Source organism: Equus caballus, chromosome 1 (assembly GCF_041296265.1).
Source record: "Equus caballus isolate H_3958 breed thoroughbred chromosome 1, TB-T2T, whole genome shotgun sequence".
NCBI lineage: Eukaryota > Metazoa > Chordata > Mammalia > Perissodactyla > Equidae > Equus > Equus caballus.
Window position 1 is genome coordinate 122,484,401 of NC_091684.1, and position 17,652 is coordinate 122,502,052.

General features: G+C 36.4%; 1 protein-coding gene across 12 annotated transcripts in view; it reads right to left on the bottom strand.

Moving 5' to 3' along the window:
• Positions 1-17,652, bottom strand: part of UBE3A (ubiquitin protein ligase E3A) — a 95,370-nt gene that overhangs the window by 61,417 nt on the left and 16,301 nt on the right. For 5 of the 12 annotated variants that reach the window (XM_001917171.6, XM_070268618.1, XM_070268581.1 and 2 more), the window contains exons 2-4: positions 7,684-7,747; positions 5,432-5,551; positions 2,228-2,272 (exon numbers count right to left, since the gene is read on the bottom strand). The exons of 1 other annotated variant lie outside the window; for it this stretch is intronic. In XM_001917171.6, the coding sequence (XP_001917206.3) occupies positions 2,228-2,272; positions 5,432-5,451 (65 nt within the window). In that variant the 5' untranslated portion in view covers positions 5,452-5,551; positions 7,684-7,747. Of the gene's footprint in view, positions 1-2,227; positions 2,273-3,736; positions 3,933-5,431; positions 5,552-7,683; positions 7,748-17,652 lie in introns of those variants that run through there. 6 more of the 12 variants (XM_023651973.2, XM_070268594.1, XM_070268602.1 and 3 more) reach the window with 3 other exon arrangements.

Consider the following 17,652-nt stretch of genomic DNA (forward strand, 5'->3'; position numbering starts at 1 on the left):
AAAATACTTAACTTTCTTGAGTGACCTTCATCTCCTTTCTATTTCAGCCAATCACTACCGTAGAGGCATATTAAACACCCAACCTCTGATCATTATCATCTATCCTTGAGAGTTTCATTTACACTGAACTATCTCTGATCTATATCAGGCTTTTTGTAACCAACCCAACACCTTCCATCTGACACCACAACCTTTTCAACCACAGCCACCGCATAATGACATATAAATTCAACGACTCCATTGTTAACATCCTATGCACATGCCACTAGTGGTTCTGTCCCATCTGCTCTGCTAATACCCAACCCTGAAATACCATGCATCTTCTACCAACTATTAAAAGAAAAGTCTTTAAACTCCAAGTATGATAAAGTCTCTAACCTCAGCTGGCCACTCAGCGGAATGAGACACTCAATAATATTTGGTCCACTCCTTCACTCACTCCCCCCAGTAACTTTCCAAGTTTTCATAGTCTTGTCAAATCCCCTAACCAAACTCTGTGTTCTACAAAAAACTATCAAAACGTGTTTCTTAAAAGGTTACATAATCACAAAACTAAAATGAGATATCCCCTCACTCCCATTAGAATGGCTACTTTAAAAAAAAATAGGTAATTACAAGATAAGAATGTAGAGAAATTATCATCTCTGTGCACTGTTGGTTAGAATGTAAAATTGTACAGCCACTGTAGAAAACAGCATGGAGGTTCCTCAAAAAATTAAACATAGAATTACCATATGATCTAGCAATCCCACAAAGAACTGAAAGCAGGGTCTTGAAGGGATATTTGTATACCCATGTTCACAGCAGCATTATTCACAACAGCTAAAAAATGGAAGCAACCCAAGTATCCGTTGATGGATGAATGGATAAACAAAATGTACTACATACACACTCAGAATACTATTTAGCCTTAGAAAGGAAGAAAATTCTGACACATGCTACAACATGGATGAACCTTGAGGACATCATGTTAAGTGAAATAAGCCAATCACAAAAAGGCAAATATTCTATGATTCCACTAATATGAGGTAGAGTAGTTAAAATCAGAGACAGAAAGTTAAAGTGTTGTTGTCAGAGGCTGGAGAGAGGGGTGAATTTGGGAGTTATTGTTTAATGGGTTTAGTTTCAGTTTTGCAAGATGAAAAGAGCTGTGGAGACGATGGCAGAGATGGTTGCACAACAATATAAATGTTCTTAATACCACTCAATTGCCCACTTAAAAACAGTCAAGATGGTAAATTTTATGTGTATTTTACCCCCCCACAACACACACACAAAAAGGTTATATGGACACATAAACTTGAGAAATACATTTTAGAGTACCTTGTTGGAGTCTACAATGTACAGTAGCATTTTAAAGGATTTCCACTATTTTCAGTAAAGAAACCTGCTGTTTAAGTCTGCAAACTTAAACTTTATTTCCCAAACTTATTCAACAGTCAAACCCTTTTCAAGAAGCACTTAGCATTATCTCAAAGACGACAGAAACAGTGGTATAGCAGACCTAAACTAATTTACTGAGAAAACTGATATAGTTCATGCACAAATGACCTTGACCTCCCCATTCTTACCTACTAATACATTTAACATCACGTATCCATCTTTCCCTCCTCCACCTAATTTCAGAAGATGGGGGTCTTTGCTCTTACTCAAGAGCAATCTCTATACCTATATTCTTCATTCCAACCTCAAAAACCTTGCTTCAACAATTACCACCTCTCCTATTACCCTAAACTTCTTAACTAATCACTCAAGTCTTACCTGTTTCACTTTCTAAATATTCTTCTTAAACCTGGAAAACTTTACCTTGAATTCTTATTATACCACTGTCCTTGTTAAGGCTCTCACTGACTGAACTGCAGAAGCCCTAACTGTATCCACAGCACAGCACCTGATGCCCTCCACATAGCAGGCACTTAATAAATGAATGTTAAACTGAACTCTTCCCCCATCCCTGTATTTCCCCACAACTGCTAGGTGAGCAAAAAGACCTAAGAATCCAGGAGTATGCAATTATCTATCTAGAAGTAGAAATCCAGCAACGTGTTACCAAGGTTTAGAGGTATTTATTTGGTAGGGAAAAGAGTAGGTATATTCCTATCTTCCAATTTATTTTTTAAAGCATTACTCTCTTTCAATTGGAAATTATTTTCAAATAATGTGATACCATTTAAAGCAAGGTAGGGCAAGTTAAAAGACGCCACAGCCTCAACCAAGTTACACTTACATTCGGCTAGCTTCAATGTCGTCAGACTGAGGTTTTCCTGGTGATCTGTAAAATGCAATTGAGGAAAGTTAAGCAAAATATTCCACATTCCAAAAAGGGGCAGACATATTATTTTGGAAGACAAATTTGAAAACAGGATATAATCATTAACAGTTTTAAAAGTAACTGAAGATTTCAATATGAGAAAAAGTGATCAGATCAGATTGCCATACAACACATTTACTGTTAAGGGCTAGACTAATAAGAAACTCAGTGCATTTTTTTAAAGGAAAGGAAACTATAAACACTCTATTTATATATCAACATACAAACCAGTATAATAAATCATAATTACTCAGAAAGTCAAGTATTTACAATAAAAACACAACTATGAAACTTTCTAAAACCAAGTATTGGTTATCCACAATAACAAGGGTATTCACTGGTATTCACAGTCCCTAACTTTGGATCAGGGGTCAGTAAACTACTGCCTGAGATGACAAACTAAGGTGTGGGTCAGCACCTATTTTTGTAAAGTTTTATTGGAACAGAGCCATATTCATTCATTTACATATTGTCTATGGCTGCTTTCACGCTACATGAGCAGAGCTGAGAAACTGACAGTAACACATGGCCCACAAAGCCTAAAATATTTATTATCTGGCCTTTTAAGAAAAAGTTTGCCAATTTCTGCTGTAGATAATTTAAACGTAAACCTAACAGCCTTAGTGAATTCTGAGACACTTAAGTCAGATATACCATTCTGATCATGATTATCTTGGTTCAACAATGAAATTATCTTTCCCTGAAAAAACACTGGCAGGATGTACTACTTGTCAGAAGTGTACCATCCTGAGGTATTAAAATTTTGCTGTGGATAACTGTGAATGACTTCAATTATAAACAGTTGCCAGTTAGTTGATATTATTTTTTAATATACTGCTGCTATCTTATGTAGAATTATTCAAAATTCTAAGACACTAACAAGCCTTTTATCTCCATTTTGAGGCATGAACCAATTTTGCCTATCCCTACCATGCTGTTAAAAAAATAAATTCCTGTTACCCTATTAGCTTTTATAAACAGCATCAGTCAATGGATATTAAGGTGAATCAACATAACACTGATTTCTAACACTTTCAAATTTTCAAAATAGAATACATTTTAGAGGTCAAAAGATAAATTTTCCAAAGCCACCAGCAAAAAAAAAAAAAGAAAAAAATCTGTTTTCCACATTTCTTAGCTTTTAAAAGACTCACTTCTTCATCAGACTTTCAAAATTACCCCTCACTGCAGTTCATTCAGAGTCCAAGGACAAGAATGCAAAAAAAAAAAAAAGACTCCACCAGCTCAAATATTTATTTCAGATCTTCTTTGCAGTATATTTATATTTTCAGTTTTGTACAAAATTATATTACAACCAAAAATTGGGGCATGCTGAAGGTGGCAGTGACTTGGCAGTGACACAAATGCAAAAATTTCACTCCACCCTCTCCCCCAGGGAGCAAGTAAATCACCTTTGTGACACACCTGGTCTCCACCAGCCTTGTGGGTAAGTACCCCAAGATTGCTTCCAAACTCGTATCTCTCAGACAGAAGAGCTAAAAACTGATGATAACCCCATGTACCAGCTGACTCATTTTTGAAAGTGCGACCCTCCAGCATCAGATGTCATACTGTAAGGAGGCAGAGCAGGCTTGCAAAACAAAAAATAAACCTGCTGGCACTAAGGGAAGAGAGGCAGATTAGAAGCTTTCAAACACGTAGGCGGCAAAACTTTCAAAATTAACAGGGAAAGAGAGAGAGGGGGGAAAAATGATGATACAATGACAGGAAAATTAAAATACTGCTGCAAAAAGGTAAGACACAAGCAAGAAGAAAAACAAATCCGAGTCTTAGAAGCACAATATGTAATTGCTGCAAAGTTTTGAGATTCTGAAATGGGACAGAGATTAAATACATAATTAGATGGTGACTACATTCTATTTCTGTTCCCCAAACAGGAGAATATGTAAACATTAGCATCAAAATGTCACCAAATAATTGTAAATATACTAGATTATCATTTAATATTAACATATATTAAAGTGAGCTACTGAAAGCCATTTAGAAGTCAAACGAAGTAATTTAAACCAATTCAGTCTAAAAGGACAAAAGAATAAGAAAGGATTGAAAGATTATTACCCTAAAAGAGATCTATTCTGGGTGTCTTAAACATGGTTAGCACAACTTGTTTTCTACTCAAAATGGAAATTGTTTTTTAATCAAGAGAGAAGTGAATATGTATAGAACTAGGAGAAATATTTTTCTTAAAGTGAGTAGCAAGCAATAGTACATGTCTGAATAAATTTCTAGTCATTCTGCTTAGAGTATATTTCTATAATATTCTAAATAATTTACCAAAAAATATCCTAAGGTTAGGATTAGAATTCTCAAAACTATGAAATATCTAATATCTAGAAATAGTTTCCAATCTTTACTTTGGGCCCTAAAGAATCTTATTCTTTACTGTCAAGATTTTGGAAGTAAAGATACATTACACGCTAGTAATTTTACCAAATTCAGGATATATGATCAAAGGCAGGAAAAAAACAAGAACTATTGACTCAGGTTAAAGTTTGGAAGAGTAACAAATCAGAAAAGAAATTTTAAAACAGAAACAATATGCAAGTAACATTAGAAAACACAAAATAAACCCTGGAACAGTTTTAGGTCTTGATTTGGATCACAGAAAATGTGATCACAAAATGACCACTAATCTGAATTCTGCAGCATGAGCTAGAAAACTCAAATGTAGGCTTCTCCAGCCTGCGAGCCACTCCTTTGACCTCCAGTGTAACTCTCTAGGAGTGAAAAGTATACTAGTTTTATTAAAGTTGTAAAAACTTGTAGAGAAGGATTTAGTTAAAACTCTTACCACAGAAAAGGCACACTGTAAAAAGCATATTAAGAACTTTTTCATAGTTTTTATGATGTTCATAATAAAACATTTTGAAACCTAAAATTTTTAAGAAATGCTTTCCTGTTTATTCATACAGGTGAGTCTGGGGGAAAAAAGCAGGAAATATTTTAGGAAGGAGATTACATGGAGAAGCAGGTCAACTCTTAGGTCCACTATTCTCAGCAATATTCCTGCCAACTATACATTTTCTTCATTTTTTACAGCACATATTTTACTTCACAATGACAGCCTTTTAAAGGCTGTAAAATAACATTCAAAATTACCTTTTACAAGCTGTGGCCATTCGGTGACATCAGGGTGATCACAGCTTTGAGTCACTGATTAAAAACAGGTTGTCACACCAGTCTAGCTGCTAACTTGATCTGAGCGTAGGTTTAATAACTCTAATAAATTAAACAAATCTTTGGTTAGAACACTTTAATATATAAATCCAATTCACTGTTCAAAAACTAATCTTCAAAGCTTCGAATTCGGTGTTAATGTAATGTTCATCCGAAGAGTAATTATTATAGAAATGCTTTTAAGGACCATTTTCCAGCATTTTTTTCCTTAAAATTTCTCTTGAGACAAGGTGGCAATAATTTCTTGTACTTTTATGAAGTGTTACAGTTTATAAAGCACTTTATCAACAGTATCCTGTTTGAGTCTCATGACAACTTTGGCTCCACCTAATCAGGGTAGATACTATAGTAAGAATTAAAAAATCTATATATATATATTAAGTAGCCTTAGAGTGATTAACTGACTTGCCCAAGATTTTAAAATTAGTGTTAAAGCTAGGACTAAAACCCAGATCTACTGACTTCCTATCCAAGTCTAGAATTTTTTGATTTGGTTTAGTTTTGCTATAGACTTTAATGAAATGTAAATGAGCAAAGATTTAGAATACGGACTGGGACCCCACATTTATGGCAACAGTTTAAATGGCACTAATAGTCGTAGGTTTTCCAGGTAGCCAAATGCTTAATGGAATAGTTATAGTCCTACACATACACACACACATATATGTACACCAAAATCTAGTCCTACTTATTCTACATTTAAGTAGGGTGACCAACATTAGCCAAACCCCCGGGTCCTTCATGAAAACATGCTCCACTCTTTCTCAGCCATAAATCCATTTATATCAATTTCATGAGAGAGAATGGAAAAATATGAAAACACTTCTTCCTTCTTCAACCTACTATCTTTCAATCCCCTTATTTGGCCTTAGCAGAACTTTCCTGATTATCATGGTTCAAATTTATCAGGCATCCTAATCATACTGCAGTTCTGGCAAAGATATACATCTGAAATATCCCAGTATCGAGAGCTCAATTCATGCAACTAGTTTTTCCCCTGATCATTTCCCTACCGAATTGTGTATCCAGGTCAGTTCTGAAAAGCTAAAGCTAAGGAAAGATGAGAAAATTACAAGAGAGAAGAAGACCCTTGAGAGTTAACACCTTCAAAGTGACAACAGACAACCATAGAAGGTGGTTACCAGCATGGGTCAGAACCTAATAGAGAATAGCAAAGTATCTGAGAACCCCAAGAGAAGGGCTGAAACACCAATGCTTGAGCCCATACCTCTGCAGCCTATGAACTTGGGCTTCAAATTTATACAAGGGTGAGGGTTGGCCTAAGTATACATAAGAAATTTTAGGGGACTCTTATAATGTCTGGAAGAAAAATCTCAATTTCCCAGGTTTTCCTATCATAGCTACATGTCTCCTGATAAGAATCTAGAACATTCGTAAGGTCATATGAAGAAAAAGAAATGACATCCCTTAAATGAATACTGTTCCCTCTTGTGTTCTCCTAAGACTAACAGTGTATATGGATTCAGAAAATCTAAACAAGTCTAATTTTCCAACCTGTAAACATAAAAATGAGAAAAGTTAAAATACCTTTTAACTGACTAATTAACTGAGCTAAATTAATTTATTAAAGAGCTACATATATTTTGAAAATTACTGAGCCAAGTTCTCTCTTCCAGTCCCCCTTTTTCATGAGTTGCAGTGCCTAACATAGCACACACAGGCTCCAGAGCCGGTCTGTATTCCAGTCCCTGGTTGGTCACTTACTAGGTGGGAAATCTTGGGCAAGTTACTTAACCTCTCTGAGCCTCAGATTCCAAAGCTAGAACTAAGATGATAGTAGTATCTATTTCAGAGGGCTGTCATGAGGATGAACAGACTAACATACGAATTGCTCAGAAGAGTGCCTGGCACGTAGTAAGAGCTCAACAAATGGAATCTATTATTAACTCAGACCTTTACAGCCACACCTGTCCCTCAATCTTCCTATGCATATTATTTTACTTCTCACAGCACACTAACCTCTTGTAAATTCTTTCAAAATCCCACTTGGGCCCCCCATACAGTCTACCTGGTAGCATAGTGATTTAGCACCTAGCACAATGCTTTAAAAATGGTAGGCACCCAAATTTGCTGAACGCATTTGTCATTACTCTAACCATGACATTAAGATACACGTGCAATTTTGAATTCCAAAAAATAAAACAGAAACATACCATATTGCGCCAAACTTCTGGGGAGCTGGTGAATTCTAAAATCAGGCTCTTACAGATTTTTAACCTAAAATATAAAACACCTCACTCAATTCTTTTTACACAGACAACTGGATAAACTTTCAAAGAAAAAACTTTTCTAAAATTTATTATAAAAGGAAATTTATTTTTTGTAATATTTATGAATATCCAAAAACATATCGAGACAAATGCCCCTACTGCTGTTGCCAGGATGCAGAGAAGGGTAGTCAGGCAGGCCCTGTGGCCTGAGTACTTTCAGCTTGTAGAGCTGTATTTCCCATTTTCATCCAGAGCTTAGTGACTGCCATTTTTTTACTTTTGTCTCCCTCTCAAAGCTGAAAATATATGAAAACTGTTACACTACATGCTTCAAATTCCTTCAGTTACCTATACCAATTTAGCTTTTAATTAAATCCTATATGTTGAGCATCTGCTATGTTAGGTACACATATGGGCATTTGTTCATGAACTCCTGGAGTAGCAGCTTTAGGCAGGTCCTTTGACCCCTGAGTCTTAGGTGTCAGGTTGTTATGAGTAGTAGAGAAAATATTTTAAAAGTTACATAGGACAATGCTGCTTGACACATAATAGGGCCTCAATATATGGTAGCAACTATTATTTCTTAAATCAAACATTTAATATATCTATCAAAAGTTAACTCTTATTGGGGCTGGACTGGTGGTGCAGCAGTCAGGTTCATGTGCTCTGCTTCAGCAGCCTGGGCTCTTGGGTTCAGATCCCTTGCACGGACCTGAGCACGGCTCATCACGCCATGCTGTGGCAGGGGTCCCACATATAAAGTGGAGGAAAATAGGCACAGAAGTTAGTTCAGGGCCAAACTTCCTCAGCAAAAAGAGGATTAGTGGTGGATGATAGCTCAGGGCTAATCTTCCTCAAGAAAAAAGAAAAGTTAACTCTTATCCAAAACCAAATTCTGAAGCTTAAAGCATTCACTCAAATAATCACTGTGAGTTCTTAATGCCTTTGTATACAATCAAAACATTTCTCAGTGGAACAGGAACTGAAGTCTTTTAATCCATTTCCTTTTATTACATATGAAAAAACCATGTCCCAAAGATTAAGAAGCCCACTCTGTGTTCTAAAGGTTGATCGTAGAAAACGAAGACACTGTATAAATATTTTCTTTAAAAGGAACCAAGTTTTATACCTTAGAGAACTGAGTCTCACACTTTATTATGTTCAGAATCACCTGGCGATCTGTAAAAAATGCAGATGCTTGATCTCTACCTCTGGAGATGGTGATTCAGTGAATAAAGTACAGTACGTGAATTTGTATTTTTTACCATATATTTCAGGTGATGTGCAGACTGCCATTTGAGAAACTTTTCCTTAAAAGATTAGGAACACATAATCATAGTGGAAATATACCAAATCTATAAGGATACAGGATAAGCAACAGATACTGTAAGCACCAGAAACATTAGGTATACTCTTTACAAATTTACCCATTAGCTCTCTAATACCAGACCTAAATTTCAAACTCCATACATCATATGAGGCCCTAGCCACTGACCCCCAACCTTACAAGTGTTACTGCCCATTACAGGACATCATTACCAGGTACTTGATGATCTATATCCACCACTGGATTATTGGCTATCACATACTGACCATCTGTATTTCTGGCTTCAATGCTTTTGTGTCTCAGGACACTTCACTCAGAAATACTTGCCTATCCTTTGCTAACATCCACCCCCATCCATCCATCATGCCCTGTTAAAAACTCTAATCATTCTAAAGGCTCTCTCTCAGAGTTCTCTAAGCTCTTCTGTAACTAACTACTGTCTTCTTTGAGGCTTGCTATATGTTCCTAATATCATAAAGTAATTTATTAATATTCCTACCTTAAATTTATTATTTTATATCTTATATTATAGCTATCTGTGTACATTTGTCAGTGCCTCTACTTGTAAGCTGGTTGATGGTAGGGCTCATCTTATCCATATTTTTATTTTCATAGTAATGGGGACTATGTTTTCTTGACACCACACCTCCCTCTACAAAAAAAAAAAAAGGAAGGAATCAGGATTCATGGCCTGACAAAGAACTGAGCTCGGGGGCCGGCCTAGAGGCGAAGCGGTTAAGTGTGCACATTCCACTTCGGCAGCCCAGGGTTCGCTGGTACAGATCCCGGGTGCAGACATGACACTCCTTGGCAAGCCATGCTGTGGTAGGCATCCCACATATAAAGTAGAGGAAGGTGGGCATGGATGTTAGCTCAGGGTCAGTATTCCTCAGAGAAAAGAGGAGGATTGGCAACAGTTGGCTCAGGGCTAAACTTCCTCAAAAAAAAAGAACCAATTCTGAGCTAGTTCCAAATGCAATTCATGGATGAACAAACCAGAGTGTCATTTCTTCCCAAATTAACACAAATTTAATCCAATCTCGATTTAACAAAAGTTTATTTCAATGACCAGATTTAAGAATAAAAACAAAACTCATTTTCTAATAGAAGAAGAATGTCTCTTTCTCCCAAGGGACTTGTTCTACCAGGGATTAACGCATAGAATATTAATTTAAATGTATAAAGTCAGTATAACTCCTTCAAAAAACTTTGACAGTATCTACTAAAACTAGATGTATGCATACCCCATGACTTAAAAATTCCAATCCTTGGGGGTGGCCCCATGGCCGAGTGGTTAAGTTGGAGCACTCTGCTGCAGCGGCCCAGGGTTTTGCTGGTTCGGATCCTGGGCGCGGACATGGCACCACTTGACAGGCCACGCTGAAGCAGCATCCCATGTGCCACAGCTAGAAAGACGCACAACTACAATATACAACTATGTAATGGGGGGATTTGGGGAGAAAAAAGCACAAATTAAAAAACAAAAAAAGAGTGGCAACAGTTGTTAGCTCAGGTGCCAATCTTTAAAAAAAAAAAAAAATTCCAATCCTAAGTATACATCAAACAGAAATGAGTACATATGTTCACCAGAAGACATTCAATGAAATGTGTAGAGTAGCAATACTCTTAGCAGCCTCAAACCAAAAATGACTACAATGTCCAACAACAGCAGAATGAATAAATTGTGGTATATTCCTAAAACTGAATATATATAGTACCCATTATAACCAACCAACTACTACAACCAACAATGTGGATAAATATCACAAATAAGTTAAGTGAGAGACACAACTAAATGTGATTGATTCTAACTATATAAAATGTAAAAACAGGCCAATCTAATCTATGCTATTAGAAGTCAGGATAGTGGTTACTCTTGGGGGAAGAGAGGTAGTGACAAAGAGAGCACAAAGGGCATCAGAGGAACTTCTGGTGTTGTTTCTTGATGTAAATGCTGGCTAAACGTGTGCTGAATGTATGAAAGTTCGAGAGGCTATGTGTACATTCGTTAAGTGCACTCTTCTGTATATATTTCAATCAAAAGTTTATTTTAAAAAACCCAGTATGATATGAGTCGTAGATAAATAGATAAGTGGAACAGAAGTCAGTCCAGAGACAGATCCAAAAGTATGTAACAGTTGCTTCTCGTCAAAAACAAGAAAACTGGACAATATATACAAAATGGCTGGTTCAGACCCTGGAAAACAGACAGTACAGGACTGTGACCCATGAGAGAACAAACAAATGAAGAGAGCCTTTCAATGCTCAGATTTCTGCCTGGAGGTACTTTCTAACCTGTTGTCAGTGGAGGGAAAACTCAATCAGAGAACAGCAGCCTCGCTGAGGCGAGAAGCAAGAGGTCAGAGTTGTGGAAACTGGCAGAGTGCCAGAGATGAGGGGAGCTATGCAGAAAAAAGGCTCCAGAAATCTGTTACTTGGGTGTCCTTAGAGTCTGCTACTGTATACTAAACTGTGCATGAGTACGGTGAAAGATTCCATGAAGCTGGACAAAGAGTGGTGAGCTGAAATAGTCCCACAGCTCACAGAGGACTGGGTGATCCTTAAGTTCCTCCAACCAGAGTGAAAAGAATGTGCTGACACTGGGTACATTTAGGAGAGAACTAAGAAGGGTCATATCTTTATAATAGCTACTAGCCTTAAAGTAAAGCTTTCTCTAGACATACCCTAACATAGCCTTGACAGGATGAAGCTGACTAGCAAGTTACTTAGCTGGCTGCCAAAGTTTAACACTCTAAAAGACAACAAAATCCAGTTACTCAACAATAGACTAATACAGTGTTCAGCATCCAACAAGAAATTACTAAATACGCAAACAGGAAAATATGACCTACAAACAGAAAAACCAATCAATGACCCCTGAAGTGACAGAATTAATGCAGACAGTAATCAAGGACTTTCAAAACAGCTATTACAAATATGCTCAAGGATTCAAAGGAATAGACGAATAAAAAAATGTAAAACATGGAAACAAATCAAATAGAGCTTACAGAAATACAAATTAAGATACATGCAAGTTTTTGACACTGCAGGAGATAAAAAAAACAACAGGAAAATAGAGGGCAAAGCAAACTGAAGCACTGAGAGACAAAAAGACTAAAAAAAAAGGTTAATGACCTGAAGACAATAGCGAATGGTCTAACATCTTAAGTGGAGTCCCAGAAAAATAACAGTGTAGGAGAAAGAGAAGTGACTTAAAAAATACAGGTGAAGAAATAATACCTGACACTTTTCCAAATTTGCTGAAAACATCAATGTACAGATTCCCCCCCCAAAACACACACAAAAAAACTCAACAAATCCTAAGCAGGACAATCACAAAGAAAACCAGTGGTAAAGAGAAAATCTAAAAAAGGGGCCAGAGGAAAAGAAGTTTAAGTACAGGGGAAGAAAGATAATAACCAGACTTCTCATTAGAAACAAATGCTAAAAGACAAACATGTCAACGTAGAATTATAAACCAAGTGAAAATATCCTTCAAAATACCAATGCAAACCACCGTACATCTACCAGAATGACTACATCAAAAAGACAGCCCAAAATGTAGACAAGGATGTAGGGCAAAACTGGTACTCTCATACCTTGTTGGTAGAAGCATAAAACAAAACAATCAACTTGGGAAAAGATCTAGCAACGTATTCTAACTATCCTATAACCCAAAAATTGCACTCCTGGGTATTTACCCAAGAGAAAAGAAACCATACATAATCACACAAAAAGACTTTCACACATTGTTTGCTACAGCTTCATTCATAACAACTAGAAAGTGAAAACAGCCCAGGTGTGCCTTAATAGAAGAATGAAGTTATAAACTACTGACACATGCAGTAACATGGATGAATCTCAAAAAGATTATGCCGAGTAAAAGAAACTTACACAAATAAATACCACAAAACTATTTATATGAAATTCTAGAGCAAGCTAAACTAATCTACGATGAAAGCTGTCAGAATAATGGTTGATTTGGGAGGGTGATGTAGGGGCAGGAACTGACTAGGAACAGTACATGTGGCAGACTGTATTTTCCAAAGATGGCCACCACAATATAACCCATCCCACATGCTCTTCTAACAAGGTAACACTGGCATTGTCCATCAGGTGGTAGGGTTTATGTCCTTTCTCCTTGAATTTGAGGGGCCTTTGTGACTTTTTCAATCAAGAGAGTATGGTGAAAGTAGTGCTCTGTGACTTGTAATGCTAGGCCATAAAAATGCCAGGCACGGGGCCGGCCTGGTGGCTCAGAGGTTAGGTGTGCATGTTCTCCTCTGGTAGCCCAGGGTTTGCCAGTTCGGATCCTGGGTGCAGACCTGGCACTGCTTAACAAGCCATGCTGTGGTAGGCGTCTCACATATAAAGTAGAGGAAGATGGGCACGGATGTTAGCTCAGGGCCAGAGTACCTCAGCAAAGAGGAGGAGTGGCAGCAGATGTTAGCTCAGGGCTAATCTTCCTCAAAAAAAAAAAAGAAAAAAGAAAAAAAATGCCAGGCACTTCTGCCTTGCTCTCTTGAGACACACAGTTTTGAAATCTAGCCACAATACAGCAAGGAAGCCAGCCACTTGGCAAGGAAGCCAAACAACCACATACAACGGCAATATGTAAGTGTTATAGATCAGACCTCCAGCTGAAGTCCTGACAGCCAGCATCAATCTCCAGATGTGTGAGGAAGCCTTCAGATGGATGACTTCAGCCTCCAGTCATCAAATTACCCCAGTCATCAAGCCATTTCAGCTGACATGCTTGAAGCCAAGACAAGGTATCCTTGCCAATCTTTGCCCAAAGTACAGATTGATAAGCAAGATAAATAAGCGCTGAGGTTTAAGGCACTTAAGTGTGGGATGACTTGTTACACAGCAACAGATAACTGGAACAATACAGTAAATTCAGTTAAACTCAATATATTAAATTCCGTTAATAATACTAAATTACTAAGTTTTAGGTGGCAACACACATGCTGAAGTTAAGGATGAGGTATACTAACACCTGCAACTTACTATGAAAGGCATCCAAAAAATAAGAAATTAATAGATGGATAAATGGATAGATATGAGACAAAGTAAATATACATTACATCCTACAATTATTTCACATTTATGTAAGTTTGAAAATTTTCCTAATAAAATGTTAAAGAATGAAATGAAAGCATTTCATAACAGCTGAAAGTTTTTCTGACCAGTAGACCTGCAATTTAGAAATTTCTGAATTTTTCAAGTAGAAGGAAAATAACACCAGATAGAAACTTGGGTCCTTGCAAAGGAATCTGCAAAAATCTACATGAAGGAAAAGAAATGAAAATGGTAAGTATGAGCCTGAACACCAAAGAATGTTGCTCTTGGTTTTTAAATTTCTTTACAAAACAACTGACCACTTAAAAAAATAATTACAAATTCTATTGTGGAATTTCTAACTTACTTAGAAGTAAAATGTAGTAAGACTACAACAGCAAAAAGGATGAAGAAGGGTAAATGAATTTATATTATTCTAGAATTATCACATTACACTCTAAGTAGTATAATATTTTTGAAGGTAGACTGAGATAAACTAGGGTGCATATTGCAAATACTAGTGTGACCACTACCAAAAAATAAAAAGAATAAAGGTATAAGCTAATAGTGGAGATAAAACAGACTTCTAAAAAAAGCTCAACAAATACTAACTTGGTAGTCTTAAACCCAACCATATTAACAATTACAATAAGTGTAAATGGACTGAACACAAATTAAAAAGCAGAGATCAGAAAAATCAATCAAAAAGCAAGATGCAACAATACACCACCTAAAAGAAAGACATAGTAAATTCAACGACAGATAAGATCAGACAGAGAACAAAAGATATAATATGCAACCATGAATCATAAGAAAGGAGTAGCTATACTAACATCAGACATCAAACGGACTTTAGGACAAGGAACATTACCAGATATCAATATAGACATGTCATAATGATAAAGAATCAATTAATCAAAGACATCTAATAGTTCTAAATGTGAATGTACCTAATAACAGAGCTTCAAAATACATGAAGCAAAAATGGACAGAACTCAAAGAAAAGATAGCAAGTTCACAATTATAGTCGAAGATTTCAACACTTCTCTCTTGGTAATTAATAAGTAACCAAAAAAAATCAGTAACGATATAGAGGAATACATATATCTATCTAACAAAGGGCTTATATCCCGAAAAGAAAAAGAATGCACAGGGGCCCACCCCATCGCCAAGTGGCTAAGTTTGCACACTCCACTTCAGCGGCCCAGGATTTCACTGGTTCAGATCCTGGGTGCAGACGTGGTATGGCTCATCAAGCCATGCTGAGGTGGCGACTCACATAGCACAGCCAGAGGAACCTACAACTAGAATATACAACTATATACTGGGGGGCTTTGGGGAGAAGAAGAAAGGGAAAAAAGAAGATTGGCAACAGATGTTAGCTCAGGTGCCAATCTTTAAAAGAAAAAGAAAGAAAAAGCACAAAATATTTGGATACTCTCAAAAGATATACACATGGCCAAAAAAACACATGAAAACTTCTCAACATCATTAATCATCAAGGAAATGTAAATCAAAACCACAATGACATGGCACACCCCAATAGCATGGCAATTGCTAAAAAAACCAGTAATAACAAAATAAGTGTTAGCAAGGATGTGGGGAAATTGGAACAAGGGTTGTTCCAATTTCTGCACTGCTGAAGGGAATGTCAAATGGTACAGCCACTGCAGAAAATGTTATGTTGGTTCCATAAAAAAATTAAACATAAACCTACCATAATGATCCTTGTATATCCCCAAAAGAACTGAAAGCAGGGACTTGAAGAGATATTACACCCATGTTCATAGCAGCATTATTCACAATACCAAAAGGAGGAAGCAACTTCAGTATTCATCAGTGAATGAACTGTTAAATGAAATGTGGTGTATATATATACACGGAATGCTATTCAGCCTTAAAGAGGAAAGAAATACTGGTACATGCAATAACATGGTTGAACCTTGAGGACATTATGCTAAGTGAAATAAACCAGGAGCAAAAGGACAAATATTGTATGATCCCACTTCTCTCAGTACCTACCTAGAACAGTCAAATTCATAGAAACAAAGTAAAATAGTGACTGCCAACGGCTGGAGGGAGAGGGAAGATAATGGGTGGTTACTGCTTAATGGGTGCAGAGTTTCAGTGTGGGACGACAAGAAGGTTCCGGAGATGGATAAGCATGATGATTACACAACAATGTGAATATACTTTATGCCAATGAACTGTACACTTAAAAATGCTTAATATGATAAATTTTATGTTACATATGTTTTACTACAGTTAAAGAAAAAGAAACTGCAATGAGATACCACTACACATCCATCAGAATGTCTACAATTTGAGAGTATCAAATGCTGAAGAGGATTTGGAAAAACTGGAACTCTCACACACTGCTGGTGGGAATGCAAAATGGTATAACCATTTGGAAAACAGTTTGTCAGTTCCTTATAAAGTCAACATAAACTTACCATGTGATCCAGTAATTCCAATTTAAGGTGTTTACCCTAGAGACATGAAAACATGTTCACAGAAAGACACACATGCAAAGAGTATCTTTATTCACAACAGCCTAAAACTGGAAAAAAATCTAAATGTTCACCAAACAAATGAAGAAATGTGGTATAGCTATAGTGTATTTAAAGAAAAATTAATGATAAGCACAAAAATGGAGGAATCTCAAACACATGCTAAGCAAATGAAGCCAAACAAAAAAAAGAGTATATGTTGTATGATTCCATTTATACACAATTCTAGAAGAGGCAAAACTAATAAGCAGATCAGAGGTTGCCTGGAGCCAAGAGGGAGGAAGGACTACAAAGGGACATGAAAAAATCTGGGGGGGGCGGAAGGGGGAGGATACAAATGTTTTATATCTTGACTGTGGTGGTAGTTACAATATATATATGTGTCAAAATACATCAAACTGTACACTTTAAAACGGGTGCGGTTTACTGGATGTAAATTATACTTCAGTAAACTTGATTTTAGTGTTTATGAAAACTTAATATATAAAAAGGTAGCATTTTTAAATCAGTGTAGAAAGGATCCTTTACATGGTCTAGAGAACTGGCTACCCAGTGGAAAAAAATAAAAGGTAGCTATTTTCATATCATACCCAAAAATATGCCAAATGCAATTTAGATCTAAACCTAAATCATACCATACCCCAAAATATGCTGAATGTACTCAGGTCTAAAAGTATAAATCTAAAGCTATGAAGTAACCTAATTAAAGGGCTAGAAAAATAATACAAGAGATTATTTTTATATCATCTTTATAAGCATGCTGAAACTCTTAAGCCATAGAAGACAGATGTACCTACATCGAAATTTTAAAATTTCACCTGATTAGATACTAAAAAGTTAAAAGATAAATGATAGATGATGAGACATTTGCAAATTACAATGGATAAGGGATTAAATAATGATCTATAAAAAGTGCCTACAAATTAATAAGGAAAAAAAACACAGAATGTAACAGAAAATGAACCCCCAAATCCAGAAAATTTCACAAAGCTATCTATAAATATTCAAATATTG